Source organism: Pteropus medius, unplaced genomic scaffold (assembly GCF_902729225.1).
Source record: "Pteropus medius unplaced genomic scaffold, Ma_sr-lr_union100, whole genome shotgun sequence".
NCBI lineage: Eukaryota > Metazoa > Chordata > Mammalia > Chiroptera > Pteropodidae > Pteropus > Pteropus medius.
In genome coordinates, this window is record NW_024354875.1 from 37,582,501 (window position 1) to 37,609,560 (window position 27,060).

The 27,060-nt window shown below is 34.2% G+C and overlaps 1 protein-coding gene across 1 annotated transcript in view; it reads right to left on the bottom strand.

Moving 5' to 3' along the window:
- Positions 1-27,060, bottom strand: part of CCDC141 (coiled-coil domain containing 141) — a 160,625-nt gene that overhangs the window by 74,384 nt on the left and 59,181 nt on the right. Inside the window, exon 9 of the mRNA XM_039855348.1 lies at positions 18,199-18,315. Coding sequence (XP_039711282.1) covers positions 18,199-18,315 — 117 coding nt within the window. The remainder of the gene's footprint in view (positions 1-18,198; positions 18,316-27,060) is intronic.

Consider the following 27,060-nt stretch of genomic DNA (forward strand, 5'->3'; position numbering starts at 1 on the left):
CTTTACATATGCTTCTGTTTCTCTAGTGAATCATCTGTAAATTCACTGGTAAATTGGCTGTACTTCAAATTCCTGAATTTTAGGTCCTATCAAAATTTGGGTTTTTATAGCTGTAGTTTCCATAAATTAACCCTACTGAGATTGGGACTGACAGTCTGTAGTAAAAATGACAGATATCACTAAAGTAATTTTTGAGTAATAGTTTCTGTTTTTTTCTCTTTTTTTCTCAGTCCATTAAAATATTCTAAAAGTCACAGGAAAGAAAAAGGCTTGGAAGTTTCTTGTTTCCCTTACTCTGTTCAGTGCTTGGCCACCAAGTGGAGCTTGTAGCAGCTTCACAGATCAGGATGCTTGCTGCTAATACCGAAGTAAATGAATGTGTGGCAGAATAAAAATTTAAAATCAAATAAAATCATAACAAACTACACTCATAAGCAAGTCTTCAAAATAATGATTGGAGCAGCAATGTATTTACTTTTTTCTTCCTTAGTTCGACATAGGGTTTAGATAAAAATTTAATCACATGGGAGAAATTTTCTCAAGATTTGTGTTTTCCAAGAATCATTATTTTTTATTTAGTGTCTTGTCTTTGTTGTTTTTCTTAGATTTCTTGTTCCTCTTAATCACATTTTCTTCAAGTTGATTAAGTAAGACGCAGACTCATATTTGGGGAGTTTGCTGTTTCCATTTTTAATCAGAATTAGCAGAAGTCTAGCTAGCCAAATTATTTTCATCGAGTACAATCTGTCTGCAGTCAGACTGTGCCACGGGCTGACTATATGATCTCAGTTTATATCAGTGTTCTCAGTCGGTAACTCAACATATAAATCAACTGTGGGAAAATTATTAGGTTTTGATGTTTACTTATTGTAAAGATTTCCCTAAATGAAATAGATTAAGTTGAGAAGGTGGAGGGAGATCCATATATATTTACCCACAATGAACATCAGATACAGACTAGGATAATGGCTCCTAAATCTGCCTATCAGTATCTCCTGGAAAATTTTTTAAAACACATATTCGCATATCCACTCCACATCCACCAAATTATAATTATTATTGGTTGGGTGGAAGAATATGTATTTTTAAAAGTCTAAAGCATACTATTTGAAATTAAGAATAAATAATAATACTTATGATCAGTCAAATTTCAGAACCACGGGACTAGAATATTCTAAAATATTTAATGAATAGATAACAACAGACCCAGAAAAGTTTCTGTGTAATCATACCAATAAATGGGGAAGAGGGGTGATTATACAATATTAATTTTAACCTTAAATTTTTCAACTATTTTGACTGTAAAAATTATATTATTGTATTAATGACTCCAGAATCTATCATTTAATTTCAGTTTTACAAATTACTTCATTAATTTAAGAAGTATTGTGTTCAAAAAAATACCCATAAATAGGATTACTGGTTTCTTCTTTGTCTCTTGTTACAGTCTTTGTTTTAAAGTCTATTTTGTCTGGTATAAATATTACTACTCTAGCTTTTTTGTTTTTTGGGTTTTTTTTCCATGAAAAATGTTTTTCCTTCTATGTATGTCTTTTGGTCTAAAGTGAGTCTCTTGTAGACAGCATATTTAAGGGTCTTGTTTTCTTACAATGGCAAATAAACAAAATCTTTATCTTTATATTCTTAAATGATTAATACACCAATCTGTCATGAGTTTAAAAAACACTGGTGCAATGTTGGATATTATTAGTCTTAATTCATAAAGAAACCAAAGCATTTCTTTCTACTTTGTACTTTCTTTACATTATTGTATCAGACAAAGGAACCGCTGATTTAAAAAGGAAGCAGAGAGGTTGTTTTGTTTTGTTTTGTTTTAAGCTGGAAGAAGATATAAAACTGATCAGGTTTTGCTTTCCCCAAAATATATGGTTATCTTTAATTTTCCTTCCAAACTTTTTATAACCATATTTATAATTCTTACATATATCTTTATTATAGAAAAAAAACTTTACTTATAATGATGTGGAAAAGATTACTTGTCTACTATCAAAATCCAGTCAAGGCTAGAACTCTTCAACTCATCTCCCTTTTTATAGGTGCTGGTTTTTAGCTAATCACTATGTATATACACAGTGCTCTTATTCCATACTCAATAATTTGGCAGTTTATGACTCTTCTACACTGAATGTGATACAATCTAAAAAGCATCATTTAGCACTTCTAAAGAACACCTAAGCAATACAAAAGAGACCACTGTAAGCTCAAATAAAAAACAAAACAAGTGCCCCATTCTGAATGGGGCATCTAGGAAGCCCTCTTATAGGATTTTAATAATGGGCAGGAGTTTCAACTGGTGAGTATAGTGTGGGACTGGGGAGAAGGCGAGGTGGGGAGATCCAAGCAGAAGAGACAGCCCGAGCCAGAGCATCTAGATAAGGAGAGAGATGTTGAGACTGATTCTGAATCTTAAGAGAGCTGGAACTATCTAATTTGAAAAATTAATAAAAGTTTATTATCAGAAGTGATATCTGAGCTGACCCTAAAACAAATGGGTAGGAATCACCTAGGCAAAAGAGGAGTAGAGTTGGGGTGGAGAGTGAATGGTCAGTCCACGGGCTAATGTTTAAAAGAAAGCTGGTCAGGACCAGAAAACAATGGCCAGGACTGAAGACAGATTTGTGAATAACATTCTTTAGAGAGAGTTTTTGAAGACGAAACACCATTCACTAAAGGGGAGTGTGGTGAACTAGAATAGAATAGAACTAAAGACAAAATGGAGAGATAAGCCTGCACTTGTGCAATGGCTGGAGAATAAAATGCCCACATAAGAGAAAGAGAACTATATAGGGAAATAAATTATTACACAAACCAAACCAGAAGAGTCTTACTAAAAAACATACATGACAATCAGATGCAATGCATTATCCTCAATTTGGGACAACTTGAAGACATTTGAAAATGAACTATATAACAGGAAATATTATTGTGTCAATGTTAGATTTACTAGGTATATTAATTGGGTTATAGTAATGGAAGAAAACACCCTTATTATGAAGATATGTGTTGACATTCTTACGGTGAAATACAAGATGTTTACAACTTATTTTTAAATGATTCAGGAAAAAGTACATATATGTAAATACACAGAGAGCTAGAAAGGAAATGTGAAAAAATTTTAACGATTGGTGAAGTAGATATGGGCAATCAATGTACTATTCTTTCAAATTTGCTGTGGAGTTTTAAAATAAAAATTTAAGGAAAAATATTTAATAAAGTTAATAAATAATAATAAAAAGTTAAGGAAAAAAATCTTATTAAACAAAGAAAATAAAAAACTCAATCTTTGAAAACAATCTAAAAAGTCAATAAGTTTAAATAAATATATTCATACAATGGAATATTCAGCAGCAATAACAAAAGAATGAGAAAACTGCCTATATACTAATATGGAAAGATAACCAAGTAAAAGAAATAAGATGCAGAACAGTGAGCTTAGTAGGCCACCAATGAGGTAAAAAAAGGACAAAATAAGAATAAATAGTTGTACTTGTTCATATAACACAAATACACTAGGCAGGTAATAAGAAACTAAAAACAGTGATTACATTTGGCGTGATGGAGTGGGGATCAGGTAGGTGGCAATAGAGACAAAAAAGAATTTTTTTTTTTTAATTACAGGCCTCATACACTTTTAATTTTTTTAAACCATGAAAAAGTAAATATAATATATTGACAAAGAAATGTAATTCACCAAATAAACAAAATAAAAAAGAAAAACCATATGATAATCTCAATAGATGCAGAAAAAGGATTAATAAAATTCAACGTTCATTCATAATTTTTTTAAAAATCAAAAATGTGACAAAAAATAGATGTGAAAAACAAAACAAAACAAAAAACTAGAGAAGCATCATACTTAACGATAAAGCATTTGAAGCATTCTGTTAAAGTCAAGAACAAGACAAAGATGGCCACTATTGCTGCTGCTAGTCTTCATTTTACTGAAGGTCTAATTTGACTAAACAAATAAATGTATTAGAAATAGAAAAGATGAAATATTATTGCCATTATTTGTAGATGTATGATTTTCTACATATAAAACCCAAGAAAATCTAGTAGAATAATTTAAATCAATAAAGAGTTCACCAAAGTTGCAGGATAAGAAAAATCTATAACATTCCTATATAACAACAATATCAATTATATTTTCTAACAAATATCCCGTTTGTAAGACTAACAAAAACTTTTCAGTAGTCATTTGTTCATTTAATCAACAAGTATTTATTGGGGAGCCCTATTCTATGCCAAGCATTCTTTTAAACTAGTATCTAGACCAGTGAATATATTAGTGGGGTGAAGGGGAGCTCAGTGTTAATGATAGTGGTGGTGCACCATGTATTTTATTCTGTTTTGCAGTAGTAGACATGATAAATCAATAAATTATCTAGTTTGCTAGAAGGTGATAAAGCTGTAGAATAAAGACAAACAGAGCAGGTTAGAAGACATGAGGGTCCCATGCAGTGGGGGAGTTATGTGCAGTGTTAAATGTGGTAGGCTGGGTAGGTCTCTTTTAGTAGGGAGATTTAAGTAAAGATGGGGAGGGGGTGAGCCAAGTGAGTCTCTGGAGAAAGAGCTTTCCAGGAAGAGGGTACAGCTGGAGTGAAGGCCCTCAGGTGGGAGTTTTCCTGTGGGTTTGGAAGGGGCCAGGAGCCCAGCTCTGTGGAGCTGAGTGCTGGCAGAAGGAAGCAGCAGGAGCAGCAGTGAGGTGTGTGAAGATGCATGATCTTCTCGGGACAGTGCCATGAGGCTTCTGTGGGGATGACTCTGTGTTCCTTCCAAGGAGACTGGCAATAAGGCCAGCCTGGGACCCCAAATGGGCACGGGAGCAGCAGAGGTGCTGAAACTGCAGTGTCCGAACAGGAGGAGACAAAGATTGTTTCAGAGGGAATCAGAGTGAACTAATGACCAGAGTGGCTTCCCCAGTGCTCTGTTGCTGTATGGGCCAAGCAACACTCGTAAAACACTGGAGGAAGGGGACTGAAATAACAGTGGAGATTGAATGTCTCTCCAGTTAGAGGACAGAATCTCAGAATCAGGCTTATTTTGATTAAAAAGAAAAATATTTAAAAAACAAACAAGCAATATTTCATGTAAATATTATAGTTTGGAGGCTCAGATTTACTACACAATATAATTGTACTAGTTTCGGTCAGAGATTCTGAGAACCCATACTAAAGTGGTGGTCCTAGAGAAGATGAGAAGGAGATAAAGAGGTAAGAATGAACTAAAACTGAGAGGTGATCAAAGTGAGGGTGAGAAACAATGAAGACTCTACTGGGACCTTGAAATATCTCTAACCTGAGGCTGAAGGACTGCAGTGTCTTTAGCCAAGAAAGAAAACAGGGGAAGGTTTGAAGGGAAAAGTAATGATTTTAGTTGAGTTAAAAGTGCTCGTAAAAAATCTGTGTGTAAATCTTCAATAGAAATTTCTAAAAAGACTAGAATTGAGAAAAGATATATGGTTGGAAATTTTTTAAAAAGTCTAGAAATTATCAAAATAAAACTAATATTGTCATTATGGGATTAGATAACTCCATTTGAAGAATGTATGAAATGAGAAAAGAGACAATGATCAAGCATTATACACAGACAGAAAATGGAGGAAGAGATGCCATTGAGAGAGATGTAGGAGGCATCCCAAAGATGAGAGAACTGGAGAAAGTGGTGTCTCAGAGCCCAAATGCACAGAGGGCTTCAAGTCATCAGTTACTTCAGACAGAGCAGCTTCTTATAATGCAGTAAAGGACTTGGGGGTGGAGAAGCAGAGAGAAGCCAAGGAGGCAAAAAAAATGAAGTAGTTTCCTAGGGCTGTTTTAACAAAATATCACAAACTGGATAGCCTGCACAACATAAATTTACTCTCTCATGGTCCGGAGGTTAGAAGTTTGAAATCAAAGTGTCGACAGGGTTGGCTCCTTCTGAGGGCTATGAGAGAAGGACCCACTCCAGGCCTCTCTCCTGGCTTTGCAGATGGCCACCTTCTCCCTGTGTCTCTTTGCATTATCTTCCCTTTATGTATGTCTGCCTCTGTTCAAATTTCCACTTTTTAAAAGTCATATTTAATTAGGGTCCACTCTAATGACCTCATATTAACTAATTACACCTGAGATTAACCCTATTTCCAAATAAGATCATGTTCTGAGAGGTTAGGACTTCAACATATGAATGTTGGAGGACACAATTCGATCCATTACAATAGTCAAGAAAAGGATGGAATAGTGTCTTAAGGATTGAGCAGCAATGTTTTTGTTTTTGATTTTGCAAAAGACTAAACTATAATTGAAGGAAAAAGAGAGAATGACTAAAAAGTGAGATATGAAGAATGAAAAGCGACAAAATAAAGAGATGGGAAGGGTGGAATTTAGAAAAGTGAATAAAGGCTTAAATTTGTAAAAGAAAAGAAAAAAAGAAAGGGGGGGAATTGAAAGTAAATGGGAGAAGAATGAAAAAAGGCAGAGAAAAGAAAAAGTCAAGCCATTTCACTTTGTATGAGTAAGTGCCTCTGAGAGTAAGGCCTGGTTGAGAATTTCTAAAAAAGCATGAACATTTTGGACTGGTTGTTATGGGGAATGGAACAGAGAATTAACAGATGATAGAGAAAGAAATTTGTAAGGCTTACTGATAATAGATCGATTACTTTTTAAGTAGATATAATCAGAAAAATTATTCTAATGGTTTCATCTTCTTCAGAAGTAGAAAGAAACAGAAAATGAGTGACTGAGTTTACTCACAAAGAGCTTTGAACAGAAAAAGATGAAAGGAGAGGCAGGTGTGATGAGAGCAATGTGGGGTGATGCCACAGACCAAGAGTGGCCACAAGAGTGGGAAGCTAAAGTGAAGGCATTTGGAGTCAAAAACATCAAGGAACTCTAAGGCCACAGCATAGAATGTCAGCAAATGGATACAGAAGTAGCACGGGAAGGTCATAGGGATTTAGGGGGTGGCTATGTAAAGCCATAAGAAAATGCCTTCTCACGTGCCCACTTCAAGTAGATTCAATTTCACTAGGACTATTATGATAGCAATATTACCTTGAGTTGTAATAATAGAAGCTATAAAAAGTCATGCTTTGTGGGAATTTTCATTTCAGGGCTGACAAGTGACAGGAAGAGGAGGAAGAGAAGGAAGAGGAGGAGGAGAAGAAGGAGATTGTGTGTGAAGAATTTTTGTAAAAATCATGACTAAAAAAACAAAGAGAGAAACTTTTTCTAAGCATTAAAACTTAATGAGCTGGTGAAGATTCTGTATGCAAAGTGACAGCAGGTAGTTTTAAACCTAGTGATCATAAAGTATAACATTCTTTATTTGTTTTCTTAACTCATCACCTTCTTAGACAGGCATAAATTTTTCTGAAGGACTTTTTAAATCAAATTTCCCTTGGAAGTGAAAGCATATGGTTTTCTAAGCTTTAAATTAACCTACAAGTTAGGGTTACCAATGGAAAATGCCACTATTTTGTAACTTTTCCCCAACGCTTGCAGGAGAATTCAATACTATTTATACATATTTTGCCTGTTAGTAATGGAATTGTTTCTAATTTATGTTCTGTGAAAAATTACATCTGTTTTTAATTGGGAAGTTCATTAAAAAATCAGACAAGTAAAACAAATGATTCACTAAAATGAAGACAGGAATCTAAATGAACTAATGTAGGTGTCTTTACTGTTTGGAGACTCACTTAATTTCTGCCTTGAGATATTTTAGATTCAGACCCCACTTTATTTTTTTAATTAGATGAAGCATTGTCAAAGAAACAAACTGTGCTTCCTTTTATAGGTTTTCCTTATAATCATCAGAGATGGTGTGATCTGATTTACTGTAGTAATATGTTTTAGAGTGGACATTTTTAACATACCTTCAGTGAAGAAATTTGGGGGTGTAATAGAAGTTCAAGTAGCAGAATAGTTGGCTTCTTTATACAGGCTAATATGTGCTGCAATAAGAAAATAGTTCAACAATGCTTGTGAAGCACTTAGAAAATATTTAGGTAACTCAAAAATTATTATAAGAACTCTGGATACTGCTATGCACTCCCTGAAACGCCCAAAAGATCTATAAGTAGCTCCTTTTGTACTAAGTAGTTTATGTAACTATTTGTGAAGAAATATTTCTATTCTTAAAAAGGAAAAATCAGAAAAATTAAATATTTGTTTTTTGATCTTCGATTACCTGAGTAATGGGTCTAGGAATAAATGCAAACAATTAAAAGAAATCAAGTACTAAACTCAGACAATCGTGTCCACACCTTAAGAGATTCAAAGCTTTATTTAGACTTAAATCTTCCAAGTTCTTATAATGACCCAATATATCAACTCCATCATTTAACTTTCTTTTGTCTTCTGCAGTTCTTTCCTTCATAACCTTTGTTACCCAAACGACAGTCCCAAAGCCAACAGCACCAACGTTACATTGAAGTTTGTTAAAATGCAGACACTCAGGCCCTACCTCAGACCTGATGATTCAGGATACGTTTTAAGATCCCCAAGTAATTCATGAATGCGCTATAGGTTAAAAAGCTCTTGTCTAGAATTCACTGAAAGAATAACTTTTCACAATTAGACAGATGATCCAGAGACAAATAAATATGGACAGGGAAATTTTCAGATATGATCTTATATAAAGAAAATGCTAAAGAACTCAAAAACAGAAAAAAAAAAATTTGAGCCAATAACAATTTAGCAGAGTTGCAGGGTGCAAGGTCAATAAACAAAAATCAGTTGTGTTTCTATAGATTAGCAATCTGAAAAGGAAATTAAGGAAACAATTTCATTTACAATAACATCAAAAAGAATAAAATACTTAGGAATACATTTAACCAAAGAGATGTAAAACCCATACACTGAAAATTATAAACATTATTGAAAAAATTAAAGAAGACCTAAATAAATGGAAAGATATCTTGTGATCATGAACCAAAAAATTTAATATTGTTAAGATGACGATACTCCCCAAAGTCATTTACAGACACAGTTCAACCCCTATCAGAATCTCAATGCCCTTTTTTTGAAGAAATGGAGAAGTTTATTATCCTAATATGTCAAATTGCAAGGGAACCCGAGTAGCCAAACAAACTTGGAAAAGAACAAAGTTAGAGAAAGCACACTTTCAGATTTCAAAATTTACTACAAAAAGTACAGTAATCAAAACAATGTAGTAGAGGCATAAGGATAGATATATAGATAAATGGAATAGAAGCGAGAATCCAGAAATAAATCTTGTGTATGTTGTCAATTACTCTCTATAAGGATGCCAAGACCATTCAATGGGGAAAGAGAAGTCTCTTCAACAAATTGTGCAGGAACAATTGGCTATCCATATGTGAAAGAGTGAAGTTAGACCTATACCTCATTAATGAAGCAAAAACCTAAATATAAGAAAGAGCTAAAGCATAAGCAACAAAATTAAAAACTGGTAAATTGGTCTTCATCAAAATTAAAAACTTTTGTTCATCAAAAGATACTATAGGCAAACAGCTTTAATAGACATTTTTTCAAAGAAGATATTCAAATGGCCAACTAGCACATGAAAAAATCTTTGACATTATTAGTTATTAGTTATTTGGGAAATGCAAATAAAAAAACACAGTGATATAGCACACACACACTAAGATGGCTATAAATAAGTTTTTGTCAAGGATGTGAATAAATTGGAATGCTTGTACCTTGCTGGTGAAAGCATAAAATGGTGTAACTGCTATAGAGAATAGTATAGTAATTCCTTAATGAATTAAACATAGAAATATCATATGACCCAGCAATTCCATTCCTAGGTATATACTCAAAAAAATTAAAAACATGTTCAAACAAAAATTTCAATGTGAATGTTCAAAGCAGCAATATTCACAATAGCCCAAAGGTGGAAACGACCCAGATGTCCATTAACTGATGACTGGATAAACAAAATGTGGTATATTCATACAATGGAATATATTTTCAGCCATAAAAAGGAATGATGTACTGACACATGCTACAACACAGATGAACCTTGAAAACATGCTAAGTGAAAGAAGCCATATTGGCATTTTTGGAATAGGTAAATCCACAGAGACAAAAAGCAGATTAGTGGTTGTCAGGGGCTGAAGCTAGTAATAGATTGAGAGAGAAACGGATTGACTGTTTAATGGGTATGGTCTTTTTTAGGTCATGAAAATGTTCTGGAACTAGATAATGGTGGTAATTATACAACATTGTACATATACTAAAAAGTCACTAATGGTAAACTTTATGTTATATTTGTTTTACCTCCATCTAAAAGAAAAATTCTGTATTATGTTGTGCAAGGCACAGTGTTAAGTAATGTGATATGAGAACATAATTAATCCATAACATAAGTTATTAATAACTATATGAATTAGATACAATTATTATCCTCTTTCACAAAGGAGAGAATCCAGGTTCAAATACAATAAATTTGCCCAAGGGTACATCAGAAGAAAGCAGAGATGCAGAGATTTAACTCCAGGCCCTGGGAGTGAACCATTCACTCCACTGCCATATCCTGAGATACTATGAATTGCTGCCTCAAATAACATCTAATATATTTACAGGGCTTAATAACATGCATCATTTTTTAAATATTTAAAATATGCATTTGAATAGAGAAATGCTTATGATGTAATGCTGATTGGAAAAATCACACTACAAAACAACAAATGTACAATTTTATATTTAAATACACACATATAATGTATATATACACATATATTTTAAAATACTCAATATTATATGCTTTATATTCCCTTCCCATTACCATACATACCCATGCACCATGAGTCATTTTAATTTTCTTTCGTTTTATGTATTTTTTAATTTTTCCAAAATTGAGATGTATTATATAATCAGAAAAATAAAATGATAAACATTTTTAAAGAGCTACTTTCTTGTAGTGGTTCTGATGATAATTATGCATTTAAATTATTCAATAAACTTGTAAGATAGTCTGCTCTACTTTTCTATCTCACAGTTATAAATATTTTGTAACTTTAAACGATTTATTCCTCAGAATAAAGATTCCGTGGGACCTAATGTTGGTATTTTTTAAGATCTCCAAATGATGTTATCTGAAGGAATTTGAGGCCAAGATCATAAATCCAATTTATAAAATCACTCAGCAACAACTGGAAAATATTTTCATTGACTTGGAAAATCGGATTAGATGATGAATCATAGAAGATGGTTTTAATCTTGAATCTGAGGAATGTGAATTCTACTATATTAAAACACTGAAGATGACATTTCTATACACTATTTTCAACTTGCTTCTGTCCTAGAACTTCAAAGATTATTATTACTCGAACTATGTGTATAAAGTCTTTATATATTCATCTATAAAATTAAGAACATGAACATACATGAAATGTATGGGAAAAACCTCTAAGTCAGTGGCTCTTAAACTGTAGTGTCAATTTAAACTTTCTGGGTTAAAATTCAGATTCTGACTCAACAGGTTTGGTGGGTAGAGTCTGAGATTCTGCATTCTTAAGACTCCCAGATGCTTCTGCTACTGACTTCTAGGAGCCCACTCTGAATAACAAGGCTATAAATTGCCTTTAAACCATTAAAAGGGGGATTAATTACCACCATCTCAAAAGACATCATGCTCCACCTAAAGTCACTCTCATTCAAACTGCTAGTTTTCTAAGTGATTTTCATGCCTTTAATTTCACTCCCTCCTATTCTTATCATTCACACTGCTTCCAAGGTAACCTTCTAAAATGCAAATCCGTTTAAGGTACTACTACATTTGGATGATACCTTATTGCCTATCACATCTCAAATCCAAATGCTTACAGGGGCCAGGCACATTTGTGAATAAGTAGAGCAGAGGTAGGAGGGGAGGTAGTTGATAAAGAATGATGGGAACTGTGGCAACTGGAGTGCACACACCTTTTCTAAAGGAAATCACTATCACTGAGCTCTAGCCAAGGGTTGCTATGTCTATACGGAAAAGTGAGCCTGATATTGACAGATGTTCCAGTATTTTTAGAAGGAGCAGGAAATCTGAATTTTTTTTTTTTATAAAAATGTTAACAGTTTAAGATTGGCAGTGAATTAAAAAAAAAAAATCCTGATGCCCCAAACTACACAGAATCTCTGAACATGAGATGAGATCCAGATTCCAGTATTTTTACAAAGCCCCCAGATGATTCTAGTGTGCACCAGCTAAAAAGGGCCTGAACTTGACCAAGGGCTGAAGATAAGGAAGTGAAGGGATTAAGAGCACACCATGATGGTATAAAAAATTAATTTAAACTGAAAACATCTGAACAATCAGTTATCACAGAAAGAAATATTACCTAAACTTAAGCAGCATCTCCTGAAAATACAGCTGCTATTTACCCACTTCTCAGGCAGTTTCCTGACTGAAAGAAGACTGACTCTTTGTACCAAGAAGTGAAAAGTCAGCATTCATAAACCCTCCCACTGGGAAACTTCTAGCCAGGAAAGAGATAGAGTGCCCATTCCATTAGCAGTAAAACATCTGAGAGAACCTTCCATATTCTCCCATTGAGGCCCCAAAACTCCCTGTTTCATTAAGCTGATATATATAAACCTGTACTTTGGGCTATTCCACAAGTTTTCCATTACTGAGAGCTCCCATGTGTATGTGTGAAAATAAAGCTTGTCTTTATTCCTGTTAATGTTTACTGTCAGTTAATTTGCAGGCCCCCAATCACTGGACTCAAATTAGAAGAGGAAAAGTATCTCTCCCAAAAGAAGTAAAAGTTGGTTCCTGAAGGCACTTTTATGAACATTATTTCTGATGTGTGGAAGAAGGAATGATTATGCCTCCTCAAATGAGATAATATGAAACTGTTTGTTTACATATTACTTTAATACATTCTACAATCGACTCTGAGCTCCAAAGGTTAAATTCATGCCTTGGGGCATCAAACTGATACAGATAAAATCTAACAGTATTTAAGGTTCTTAACCAAAGGGTGGTTTATAATCATTTATGTCTGCTATTTCTTTATCTGTTACATATGTAAAAGGAAATCAATTTTTCATATTTAGTAAAGAAAGTATAATTTAGTACAATGACTCAGAGTCAAAGGTTATGTTAAAAATCCTTTAGTTCAATTATTTCAACACATTCTGAATAAGGTATTACATTTATTGAGACACAAAAATTACCATATTTCTTATTTGAATGCATTTCAGTAAAAAATGATATAAGCATTTTCAAAGTTTATTTAGAAAGAATTTACAGAATAGACGAACAAGCAACACAAAACCATTCCTGCTATTTGATTAAGCTGTAGGAAGCAGAAACACCTACTTTCCCTGCATTACCAGATTATTTATAAGAGTTTCACTAATGAATCCCCAGTTTGAGCCCTTATTTCTATGTCAAATCTCATTTGAAAGGAACATTCCCCCTTATTCTCCTCATACCAAGACCCAAATAGAAGTCCAAAATGTAATATGCTACTTCCTGTTTAAGGGCATATAAAAATAAAACCCTTCTTTAACAGCAAGAAATGAGATTTTTGAAAAACCACAGATGAAAACTCTTTAAATGTTTACATCATGGATGGGAAAGGAAACAGTATTTTTTAGAGTCACTATTAAAATGTGTATGTTTTCACAAATATTTTCTAATTGAGTTTTCAATGAGGAAACTCTAATTGAGGAACAACGGCTGGTTCCTTCGTACAGGTGAGGGTCAAATGTACCCAAGACTGCATAGTGAGTAATGTAGCTGGAATTTCAAACTGTTTTTTTTTTTTTTTCCCATATAGATGCAACTTATTGCAATAGACAGGAGATAAGCCAGGAAAGATCTTTTTGGGTGTGATGCTTTCTCTCCCCACTTGCATCATCATTATTTGTCAGTGGATCTTTTCAGGATAAAAGGTAGTAGCCCAGTCCAGTATAAGCCAGAGGGGAGGGAGAAACAACTTCAGGATAATCCTGGCATCTTACCAGTAGAGAGCTAATATATGAGAAGTAAGCAACCTGCCCTGTATCTTAGTAGGCCCTCTCAAACTCTCCACCATGTGAGCTTGATCAAATATAACCCAGGAAAAATGGGTCTTGGAACAAAGCCAGAGTTCAGAATCTAATCTGTGGGAGGTTCTCCAATGGGTCCCTTACTGTGTATGTGTCTGAAGCAAACCAGGAATGGTTGAGCCATAATTGTAACAATAGGTGCTCTCTGCACTCAGGGGCACCCTGTCCTCTCACCAATTCATACAGAAAGGGACAAGTTAGAGCACTGGCTTTCATATCTTCCAAGACTTACCAGTCAAAACTGCTGGAATACCAATGGAATATTAACTCACAGAGAAAAATAACATCTGATGAGCATAAACGACACACTAAAATAATCTAACTCAGAGGAAGTAACATTAATGTACTAGACAGACACAAAGTTTAATATAGAAATAAAGTATACCTTAAGATATAAAGAAGGATATTAGAAAGATGGAGGAAAAAACAGTTATAAAAAAGAATCAATGTGAGGGATTGGGCATGAAACATGTAATAGTCAAAGTAAAGAACTCGACAGGAGGGCTGAATAGAAGTTCAAAAGAAGAATCAGTGAACCAAAAGATCAGGTATTAGGAAGAGATAAAGAAATTGAAGGCAGTTAAAATTATGAAGTATAGAAGTAGAATATCAATGTCTACATAGTAGAACCTTCCAAAGTTATACTGCCTCTAGGTATTACCATATGAACACAAGGAACTATATAAACTAGATGCAAGTAGTGTTGTAGGAAGAAACACAATGAGATCTATGTCTTAATACCATTTTTGCAAATTGAAAACATGTAACTCTGTATACATTTTAGGAATGGAAATATGTCTAAAGACATATATAAAACCCATTAGAGTGAGTGCCTGTGAGGATGGGAATGTGAGGGAGAAAGAGAATGAAAAGAGAAATAATAAAAACCAAGGTTTATAATGAATTAAAGAGGTTGTGTTACTCTACTCTGAGGGCCACATTTTGTTGTTGTTGTTGTTGTTGTTTTTAAATAAGTAAATAAAGATAATGAATGGATAGATAGATAAAAGGTGGCTAAGTGATCGAAAGCCACCAGAGAATCACAGAAATAAACTAAAAGAACGTTTTTTTTCTTCTCAGTTAAAAGGGCTTAATAAACAGATATGAATCAAACATCCTTTTTATACTAGGCACTGTTCGAGGTTCTGGGAATACTAAGATGAGTGAGATACTGTCTCCACTTTTAAGAAATGTTGCTATGTCCCCAGTCTTGTCCCATTCCTTTTGGCCAGCTCTAAAAAGATGTTTTTTACACTCATGTTGCTTTAAATATAACAAGCACAACTGATATTATAATCTAAATCACGTCTTCTTTACAGAATCTGAAACTTAAAGGAAGTTTTGAGGTCACCTAGGCCCATCTTCCGCAGCCTCAGGAATCTCTTATATTTACCAAGCTGTGGAAGTTTCCTTCCCTATAATGATCATGCATTGTTAGAATTTCTTTCTTATGGAGTGGCTGTGGATTAAGTGTTACTTCTGAAGCAATTCCCATCAGTCTCTCTTCTCTGGGTTAAATACTGCTAGGACCTTTAACCAACTGCTCATATCCTATCTGTCTGCTCAAACCCCATTCTTCTGAGAAGCCATCCTGGATCACCCCAGAAGAGAGTGCCGCACCATTCTCTATATTTACACTGATGGGGTCTCTCTCAACCCAAATGATCCAGGGACCCCTGCTGCCTTAAATAACCAGTTATCTTGTCATAGAGTATTCAGTGTCCTGAATTGATGGCAAATATCTTAAAACCTTTTTATCAACAAGTTGTGTTTGAATATCCATCTCTATTTGGTTGACCCAACCTAAATAGTTATTCAATATTTTGGTAACCTTTAAAGAAAGTATTGTGACTAGGGTTCCATAGACAAATCCATAGTTTGAATGGAAAGTCTTACACCATAAAGACTGCTTCAAGGAACTCCCAGCAAAGCAAACAATATCCTTTTCTCAAGGATGACATAGAGAAATAGTTTACTCTGCCTTAGCTGCCAAAACCAGTTCAGCTCAAAAACGACTTATTTGAGTACCCTTAATACGCAGATTCCTCATGAGATCTGCAACTGGTTCCTGAGTGGCTCAGGGCCCTGAAAGGAAGCAGTTGACTTGTCTGGAACATAATGGTGTTTATCAGGAATTTATACTCCTTTTTAATATTTGCTTGTATATACATATTATTTAGCTTCTATAGATAATCAAAATGTGTAACATTACAATATGAATTCATCCATATAATAAAGGATTTTATAGCTAAAGGATATTATGTTAAACAGAAAAATATTTCTGATAAAGTTATAAATGAAAAAAGCATAACTCTAATGCTATTTTTTTCTAGGGTTATGTATGGAAAGTGAACGAGAGTGCACAAAAATATTAATATTGATTATCTTAAAAATGGTTATCATTGTGTTTAAGGATTCATTTTTATTTTCCTTTTATTTTTCTTATAGTTCAGTTTTTTATAATGTACTTTATATAATAAATATATATTATTAAAAATTTATTTCTTAAACCCCTTATACCTGCAGCATAGGAATAATGATGGAAAGAATATCTTTGCTTTTTCTTATGCACATTGGAGCTACAAATGCAAACTGTAAACTATGATATAAACTATGTCCTACTAGAACAAAGGTTATGTTAACAAATATTCTTTTCCAAACTGTCCTCGAGGCTGTGAGAAACCATAAGTCTACAGTTACAGTGACTATAACCTCAACATATGCCTAAAATATGTAAATATACTATTTTTGTTTGCTTTAAAGGCAGCAACCATCCTATACAATTTGGATTATCTCTTGTGCTTAGCATTTAGGGATTTGGTAGAATTTTCACTGATAAAATTTCAGTTTGGCATACACAGAATAAATTGTGTAATTTCAATGAAAAAAATTCCTAAACAAAAAAACCAAATGCTGAAAATTTTAAAGAACTTAAAATGTCATCAGTCACAACAGTCTGTGTAACTGCATCTTTATCAGGTAAGCAAATATTCAAAGTAAACACTTTGAATACCTATGTGTACTGCAATGTTCAAAGATAAGCAAAAAACAAACAAAAGTATTGTGATCCCTATGAAGAGATTTCAGTCTAGATAAATGCAGTCTACTGCCTCCCCTACCCCATCCTCCCGAACGTGTATTATTTATTTGATTTGTCTTCCGTATTCCCAATCATTGTCTAGTAGTGTTGGCCCATTGTTTTCCAGAGCTTCATGACTTAGCTATACCTAAAACTATCAGCCACCCAAGATATTAATAGTAAAAGGTTCTCAGAGCCTTGATATTGATTAAAGTATTCATTGTTTCCGCTCAATCTACTACAAATGGACTTTTGTCTTCTGACAAACCAAAATGAGGCATCTCTAAAGAACTTTGGAAAGTAATTATAAACTCCACATGCATAAATGAGTCAATTTCCAAGTAAAAAGACAAATGGAGAGGGAAGTATTGCTGCACGGATGCTCTGTTCCTCTTGCTTTCAGTACCTCATCGTTCCATTTTGCACAGTCACACAACTACAAGTGGTTGCCTGGCTGGTAGCCATTATGTTTTGCAAAACTTAGGAATGTGAAGCAAGTTAAGGAACTAGGGAAATATAAATGGAAGCAGTAAACTATAAATGGAAACAGTAAACTATACCTAAATCATAAAAGTGATAGCATAATGAGACCTCAGTGTAGAAAAACATTTTTTTAGAAAGTTAGCAAGGTATAGTGCTTAAGAACTTGGGCCTTGGAGTTAGGTAAGACCTGTAATCAAATTCCAACTCTGCCACTGACAAGATATATTACAGTGGTAAACTTACCTTGCATCTCCAAGTTTCTGTTTTTAGTTTGTTTGTTTTGATCCATAAAAAGAGGAAAATAATACCTACTCCTAGGTGTTTTGTGATAACTTAGATAATGCATCTCTTACTACAGTGTTTGATACACAGTAACTACTCAAAAAAATAGCTATTATTTTTGTAGAAGCTGTTGTTTTGTTCCTTATTATTCTAGAAGCACAGTCAGCAGGCATTGGTATTAGCTAATGCTATCAGATTTTTTCTATGTAAATAGTGGGTTATTCAAAGAGAGTCTTTAGTAAGCCTCTAAATTACATTTAGAAGCATATTCAAGGACAGTCCATGCATTTTTCAATTATTGTTTAATGTATCTCTTACCTTTGCTTTTATTTTCAGTTCCTCATGCTTACGAATTAGTTCCTCATTGTCTGAAAGTGATGAACCCAGACTTTGCTCTCGTAAATCTCTTATGGTTTTCTGAAACCAACAAGTAACCTAAATAAAAAGCAACAAAGAGAGATCAAATTTCAAATGATTAGAATAAATGAGTAATAGTTCAGAAATATTTTCTTAACTTTTAAAACTTAAACTACTTCAATTTCTCTTTATATAACCTCATCTCATTTATTTAAAAATTATGATTTTTAAAAATTTTTTTTCATTCAACTTCTACATGCTTAAGAGAAAGAACAAAATAATCCCTGAAAAGCATGAAAGCAATATATCAGTTCAGATTACATGGCATGAAGAAAATAATTCAAAATCTCCCAACAAAGAAGAACCAAAATAGATTCCCATGCAGTCTGTAAATCATGCATGGGTTTAGAATACAAATCTTCTTTCCTGTATAAGAATATGAATCTGAGTATAGTTATAGAGACTCACATGAAGATATTAAAGAGCATCTGTAGAATTATATTTCTACTATAAAAAGACAATGCAAAAATATTGTTTGCTGCAATTGCGAAAATCAATATTCATAAAATAAATGAAGACGTTATTAAAATTCTGTTGACATGGTAAATGGCTAAAGGCATGACTCACATTCATTTAGACTTGATTTATAATACATGCCTTACATAGTGTTAAAACAAATAGCAAAGGACTCAAAAGAAACAGCATATTTTAAAATTATAACATAAGTTGACATGGGGTCCCTGGATGCAGATTCCTTATCCAAATTAAGGAAAGAGACTTGGAGTTTTACTCTTAAATCCTATACAATATTATCTTCATGATCACATCATATCTACTGATTCCTAAGAGCTCACTACATGCTAGACAGTTTGCTAGTTGCTTTTTGGACATCATCTCAATTTCTCTCAACAACTCTACAGCAATATGATATCATCATTGTAGAGATGAGGAGAGATTAAACAGCTTATCCAGGCACATATAGAAGGGGCAGAACAAGGATTTGCCCCCAAACCTACATTAGTTCAAAGTTCGTGATCTTTGCACTGTGTCATGCTGCCATCCTTAGGTAACCTAAAATGTTACAGCCTTGGGCATCAGTGGGAATCACTTCAAACCTGAAAAATTAACCCGGCAGCCCATCCAAAATGGTGGGCATTGCCCAAACACTATATACTATGTCTTTCTCCTGCCTAGGTTGTCTTGCTTACAACAGTCTCAAGATTTCTTTGAACTCCTATAACTTAGAGAAATGTTTGAAGCAGGTGGTCAAGGAGAAAGCTAGGTTGGTCCTGAAGCTCCACACAATAATCGTACACTCCCCTCCCCCAACACCACACACACACACACACAGAATTTGAATGAAGGGTTACCTGGAATAAAACATTCCGTTACCATTATAGGGCTGATATCACAAAGCTGGTTTTGAGACCAATGCTTAGAATTTTCTAGCATGGACCAGGTAGTAATCTGGTGTAAGAGGTCTTTCCAGCTTTCTGCTAATTGGCAATCTTCATTAATCGTCATTTTAGGCTGCCATTGTGCAAAGAAAAGAATAACGATGACCCTGTCACAGTTTTTATGTGAAGTACGCCTCCTTATCTTCAGAATATTTGGCCGTCTGTTAGCCAGTCTCCATATCTAAAGAATCCTGTTCATGTATTTACAATTACTTAAAGATAGTATGGTTTTCTGGTATTAGAATTATTTGATATGCATAATGTGCATGTTAGAACACAAGGAGAGTATTTTATCAAAAGCTATAAAATTTTTTCATTTATTTAATTTTATAAAAATAATTTCTCACAAAAGGTACAGTAAGCCCATATAAAAACACCACCAGAGGAATGATTTAAAGGTTTCATCAAAGAAAAATGGATCATAAATATAACTAACTTTAAGAGAGCACTGGGAGTACTGGGAGAAGGTTTTATTTACTCTTAGCTAAAGCGAGAAGAACTCAGAAATCTCAAGAATGTTTTAATAGGGAAAGCTAGTATAGAATCCAAGTGAACAAAAAATGGGTTCAAACAGGTGTTCACTAATCTCTAAAAACAGGTGAGAAGCCTGAACTCTCAGATAAAACTATTTAGTTTCCTGAGTCAAAGACTTATCATCTAGCACATGCCAGTGGTGATGAAAGCGGGGAAAGAATGACTTGTTTTGATTTTTAAAAAGTATCTACTGACCTCATCCCTAGATTTGGCAAATACTATTTCAACCTCCAAAGGATACTATTTCTGCATGGTAGTACAATTCCCTATGAGAGAATGCAGTTAAAGATCTATGGTGGCATTCCATTTATACTGATCACATACCTGCCTGTTAAGCAAGTTGCCTTTCTAGATCTATACATTTTTACTATCAAATGCACTGTGGAAAGAAACATAAAAACAAGTTGGCATAAAACTCAAAAGTAGTTTGTCATGGGAGTGTTACATCTCATCATGAGATATTCACACACATGAGCAGCTTCTTAGATCAGATTTACTGTGTGTGCTGAGGGATGGATGCACACAGAATAGACTCTGAGTTCTTCTGATGTAAAAGCAAGACACCCTAAATAACTGAGAACATGTCAGCCATAATACTCTGCCACCTAGTAAATCAGTCATTGCGTCCCATGTGTAGCTACTGCAGACAGCTGCATTCCAAGAGAACTTTTTATAAGAATTTAATTTATATCAGCTGCTTTCCAAAAGCCTGAGCGATAAGTACAGTAAATGACACATCAGGACATTCTATAGAACATGGTCCCTGCAAAAGGATGAAAACATGAGCCAAGGATTGAGGGTGGGCTATAGAAAGTAAAGAAGAACAAAAAGCATATAGAGTATGTGCTGGAAATGAGTCTGAGCAATGATAGTTTCAGAGGAAAATGAGAATATTTTTCCTTTCCTCCCAGTTCCAACCTTCAGCTTGACCTAAGCATTGTGTTCATGGTCATTCCACTGGTTCGACATGATATTCTATGTGCTCAGAGGAGATAGAACTAAAGTAGAGAAAGAATGGGGCTGATTTTTTTTATGGAGGGGAGGAAGAATAGCTGTCATAGGGTGAATGAAGACAGAGAGAAAGAGAAGGAAAATCAGCAAAGATGCAAAGAAGCAATCAAGGCTATTCAATGAAAACCAAGACCTGTCTTAGACATTATAAAGAATGATGCCAGGAAAACTCAGTATAGACCTGCACTGTCCTATCTGATAGCCACTAACATATGACGACTGAGTACTTAGAATGTGACAAATCCAAATTGAGATGTACTCTAAGTATAAAATACACAGCAGATTTCATGGACTTAATATTAAAAAACAATGAAAATATCTCATTAAGAATGTTTGTATTGATTAAATGTTGAAATACTATTTTAGATATGTTGTATTAAACAAAATATATTATTGCTTTTCACTTTTTATGAAGCTTTTTATTTTTTTAATGTTTCTTTTTCACTTTTATTAATGTGGCTACTAGAACATTTAAAATCACATATGTGGCTTGCATTATATTTTTATTGGATGTTTCTGCAATTCAAGGATATCCTTATTTGTATTTCTAAAGACTGAGTTTTAATTAAAGGCAGTATAAAATAGTGAAGTCGAAAGAATGGTGGGATGAAGTATTGGTTGGTAAGCATCTGTGGACCACTGGGTGTGGGGTGCTAAAGTAGAACTAATGACTCTTTCGAAGAAGTTTATTGGCTAAATGAAGGAGAAATCAGATAACTTTAAGAAAAGCAGAGGTAACAAAGAGGCTTCTCTTCACCTTTTTCTTTTCTTTATTTGGTTAATTGAGACAAACATTTTTTGCAGGCCCAAGGAACTGAAGATGCACGAAGGAGGGTTGATGCAGAAATGTATCGGAGTGGGAAGGTTGGAAGAGAGCACTACTGGCTTTGGGTAAGGAAAGACTAGTTTTTGCTGGATGAATAACCCATCCCCACTTAGACCCCCTGCTGGGAGGTAAGAACAAAGAAAGTAAAATGAACAAACGGCCTTCGGCCTTCGTAGAGAGGTGTCAGGTACTACTCTAGGTAGGTTACAAGTCACCTCATCCAATATTTGCACACCCCCTATGATGGAGAGATTTACTTTTCAATAGATGAAAAAACTGAGACCCAAACAAGTTAAGCAACTTGCCTAAGGTCACACAACCAGTCAGAGAAAAGTCTCACCATTGGAGGCAGAAATGCCATCGTCGGAATTCATGTGGAACAAAAGGTTCCAGAAAAGAGAAATGAATGGTTCTTATTAGGCTATGTTTATCTGAGGAACGGTCCTCAGATAAAACCTAAAATGCAACATTATAGTTACAGAATCTAGTTGTAAAGTGGAAATAGGCCTAGTGTACAACCATGGGAGGTACAATGGACGTATTACGTTAGAGAGGGGAACAGATGTGTGGGTTAAGCCCGTCAGAAGGTGTGCCTCAAAGGGAGAGGCCTGCTGCGGGGAGAGACGACAGCAAGCACAAACTGAGAATTCTAGTTTCCAAATGATTCATGCCGAAGACAGAACTAAAACATAGGGAACATATGAAATACACAGAAAATGCTTTCTGACAATCAAGGATAAACAACTCAGGTGGCAAGAAGGTGAACTGCTGCTGCAGCCCAAAGTGATACAACAGATGGCGATAAACTATCATGTCTTTTTTCTGCAATTTGTTTTACAATTTGAGATCAGATCTTTTTTAATCCTCAAAACTATATTGGAGGAGGTGAACTATCAATAAGCAATTCAAGCTACCTTAACAGAAATACTTAAGGGAAGATGAAAATCTCTTCAAATTAGTTTCATTTTCTTTTTCATGTGTAGAACAGTTCTTGCCAAATAACCAGCTACTACTAGAGACTAAAAAAAAAAAAAACCAAAAAGACAAAAACAAAAAAAACCCACAAAAAAAGCTCGATAAGGAAGAAAAACATGAGTTATTGATCTTCTTTAAACCAAGACTTTTTGATAGTCTCTCTTCCAGTTACCAAAAGTGCACACATGTACAGAGATGTTTTCAATTATAATTGATGGCCACAGGTGACAGTTCTTATGTCTACTTTGGTTTTGAAGGCATGTTAGTATTACAACAACCATTTTTGCTCTCATGAGATTTTTTTTCTTTTTCTTTTTACTGTAGAGAAAGCAGTAGTCATTATTTTGCATTAGGCACGGCAGTCAAATGTACTCTGTATTTTATGAGGCAATAACCAGACTTCAAATATTCATTTTCTCTATTAGATGTTAATGGATATTAGGAGAAGAGGCACTAATGCTAAGTCACTGATATTTATACCTAAGGACTTGGAGTAGGGGAGGCAAAAAAAGAATTACTACCAAGATGTGGATTGGTTGTCTTTTTTTGTTTTTGTTTTTTGTTTGTTTGTTTGTTTGTTTTTACATATATTTTGGGAGTGATCTAATTAGTGGCTTATTATTTGTACTCCATCTCAGAGATACCAGGAGGACAATGTTGAAAATTTTCTTTCATAGAAATTGGAAGCCCTCCATGAATTATTGAAGTCAACTGGTAGATATTAATATTCCTCAACAAATTATCAAATCCCAGTATTCTCTGTTATGGGTAATAGGAAAGCTAATATATATTGTTCGTCATGAGGCAAAATTTGTTACTTTATAAACAGCTTCACAGAGAATCTATCTCCCTGTCAGAAATCATAATTTTATGTGTTTAATTATTCTGACTTGTTAACATATTTCTCTTTCAACATTTATATTATAAGAAAAATGGCACTAAGGACTTCTTTCCTTCCCAACATTGCTCTCAAGTCTTGTTTATGTTTAGGTAGGCTCTTTATTTCCAACTACTTAATGAAAGCTGTTTAGTCCAATGAATAAAATCAGTACAGTGAATGCCTCTGTACCTAAATTTTACTTTTAGCATTACCTCTGACTCATTGCAGGTGAATCTTCCCAGCCATAGGAGATATTTTTTTCTTTTTTTCTTTTTTCAAGAAACAGTGACCAGTGACAATGTGCATCTCCTCCAAAGATATCTAAGGCATGGTTTTCCCAATCTAACTTAGGGATCTACCCTAAGCGATCTGGAGCCAATTATATTCATTGTGTATGTGTGCAGGGACAGTGAGAGAGAGACAGACAGACAAACAGACAGACAGACATTGATTGACTGAGATTACAGGGCTACTTAGGAGTAGGACCAAAGTTTGACATTTTCACATTACCATCCCAAATACTAGGTCAAGCAGCCTAATAGATTTTACATTGAAGCTCTGGCCTAAAACTTGGTTGTTGAAAAAAAATGAGATATTCAGAAACGATCACATTGAAAGGATAAATAACTGCTAAATTTTAAAGAATGTTTTAATCTTTCCGAAGTGTGCCATTTATTGTTTGCCTATGAGCCTCCGTTAAAAAGCATTAAAATTAATAGGGCCCTTCTGCTTGTCTTTGAGGACTGTGAGAATGGGGATAGAGGAGGGAATGACTCCCTATCCCTGGGCAGTTTGGGCTGGTAGCAGTACTGAAGAGAAAAGGAAAGCTAACAGTCTCCAGCATCAGGAGCAGAGAAGGAAAAGAACTTGGAGTGGTGAAAAGAGATACACAGGGCTTAGCAGATAGCTCAAGTAGCAACAGCTGACTGTGATACAATGGAAGGGTATGAAGGCTGGAGTGATGCAGAGCATTTCCCAGAGAGTGCATGTATCAAATAGCTTTGTCATCAGTCCTATCACTGATGAGAATGTGATTTAGTTATAGTGTGTGTCCTCCAACCCTCTTACCAACTGATGTGGGGGCTTAAATAATTGTGCCTAAGTACAGTGCTGTTAACCCATCAATCCAACTGAATAGTCATATATATAGAAGTGACAAACTAAACTTAAAAATGTAATAAACTACAATAACTATAAATGAGCTTAAAAAATAGCTAAAGAGCAGAGAAATTTAGAGAGAGAAAAACTGATTTTTAACTTTATCGTAAATAAAAAGTTGACCTCTTTTGAATAAACTCAGCTGGATACCAAGCCATGAAATGGCATTCATTTATCCTCCATATCACATTTTAGAAAGCTATGATTATATAATCAATTAGAGAATTGGTGTGGGATATAGCAAATATGTAAGATTTTATATGCTGATGATTAGCTAGTAAAGCTCAGAAAGTGACTGCCAACATAGGGAGTGATATGGTGAGCATTTGAACATTTACTGAGCACTTACCATATGCCAAGCTTTATATATAATGTTGTTTTACATAAATAATGTTTATTACACAACAAATAGATAGCTACTATTATTATCCCCAGTTTACAGAAAAGGTAACTAGGACACAGAGGTCAAGTAACTTGCCCCAAATCACATAGGTAGTAAACATAAAAGCTGGGACTGATATCCGCACCATCTGCACCAGAGTCCCTCTTTTATGACGTCTAATATATAGTGTCATTGAAAGCAATGGTGGTTAGCACACATTCGAATTAGAAGGGATTTCTACTGAAAAATTATATGCTTCTACAAACACCTTAATATACTTTGTATATACTCTGACATGCCTTAGAGTAAATTCTAGAGACAGATTATGTGCTAAAATAAAATTGTGTGATAAATTTTCATCTGAGTGGTTGGAAAATCATGCATATCTATTATTGGGCTGAACTATTGAATACCAGTATCGCTAAGATAATTCAACCTTTATTTTGTTCTTATGCCAGCCAATGTTAAAAAGCTACATTCAAAGAAAGATTAAAAAAAAACAAAACCTCTTATTATGTGTTAGCCATTAAGCTAAGCACTTTTATGTTATTTCATATTAATTTAGGCTGGTCAACCATTCAAGCTCAAAATCCTAGTTAGAAAGTAGCATTATAAAGGAGAACACACATGTGCACATGTGTGCAGGCAACATTTTAGCACTGCCCGCCAGGTACAAGATAGTTGTTCTGAGGCTGTGCTTATATGCGTCATCTCTAGTATCATTTTTATTGCTTTTTAACAAGGAACGTGATTATACATGGTTACATGATTATGATATACATGGTACTCAAATTATAAAACTTTCCAAATGTGAATTCTATTACCACTTTTCCCCCCTCAGTGATGTGTACCTTACAAGTATATGTGATGCGGGTAGTAAAAGATTATCTGCCCTCATGTCTTACTTACTACTCCTCAATGTCCTTGACACTGTCTTGTACAGAGAGACCATGAATAACTTAGTTTTAATTTATCTGTTTGTCTCACTTATGCCTGATTGGAGAAATTGAGAAAAATTACATTCATAAATCTTCTTGCCAAGATAATTAATTATGCACAAAATACTTCAAGCTGCTTCTGATTTTCATTAATGAAGTGGCAGATTATCTGCAAAATGAGATGCTGCTGTTGTAGTTGGAAAAAAAACGGTCAGCTGCTCATTTTTAAATGTAAAACAAGTACACATTTTTACATCTAAAAAGCAAGGATATGTTTTTTATTATGTTTATCAGACTATCACATCTCCATTAAGATAGAAAAGCGTGAGGTTTTCTTATTTTTTTTCTTATGTTTGATGTAAATCTTAAATTGCCATTATTCTGGTAACTCAATTTTTTTTCCAAAGTAGAACTAGCTGAACTATTATAATTCAAAAGCACTAGGCCATAAGAACTTAGAAATAGAGAAGCACTAAATGCATTGTTTAAATGGCCCTTTATGAGAGATGAAGCATCAGATACTCAATCACATTATTATTCATCGGTAATTTTTGTTCTAATTCTCCACTCAGTTTTCTTTTCTCTTAAGTGGTTAAAATGATTGAAAAAACTGGTATTCTATTAATGTAGGGTTTGACAGCTTCTATGTTCCTTTAAAATAA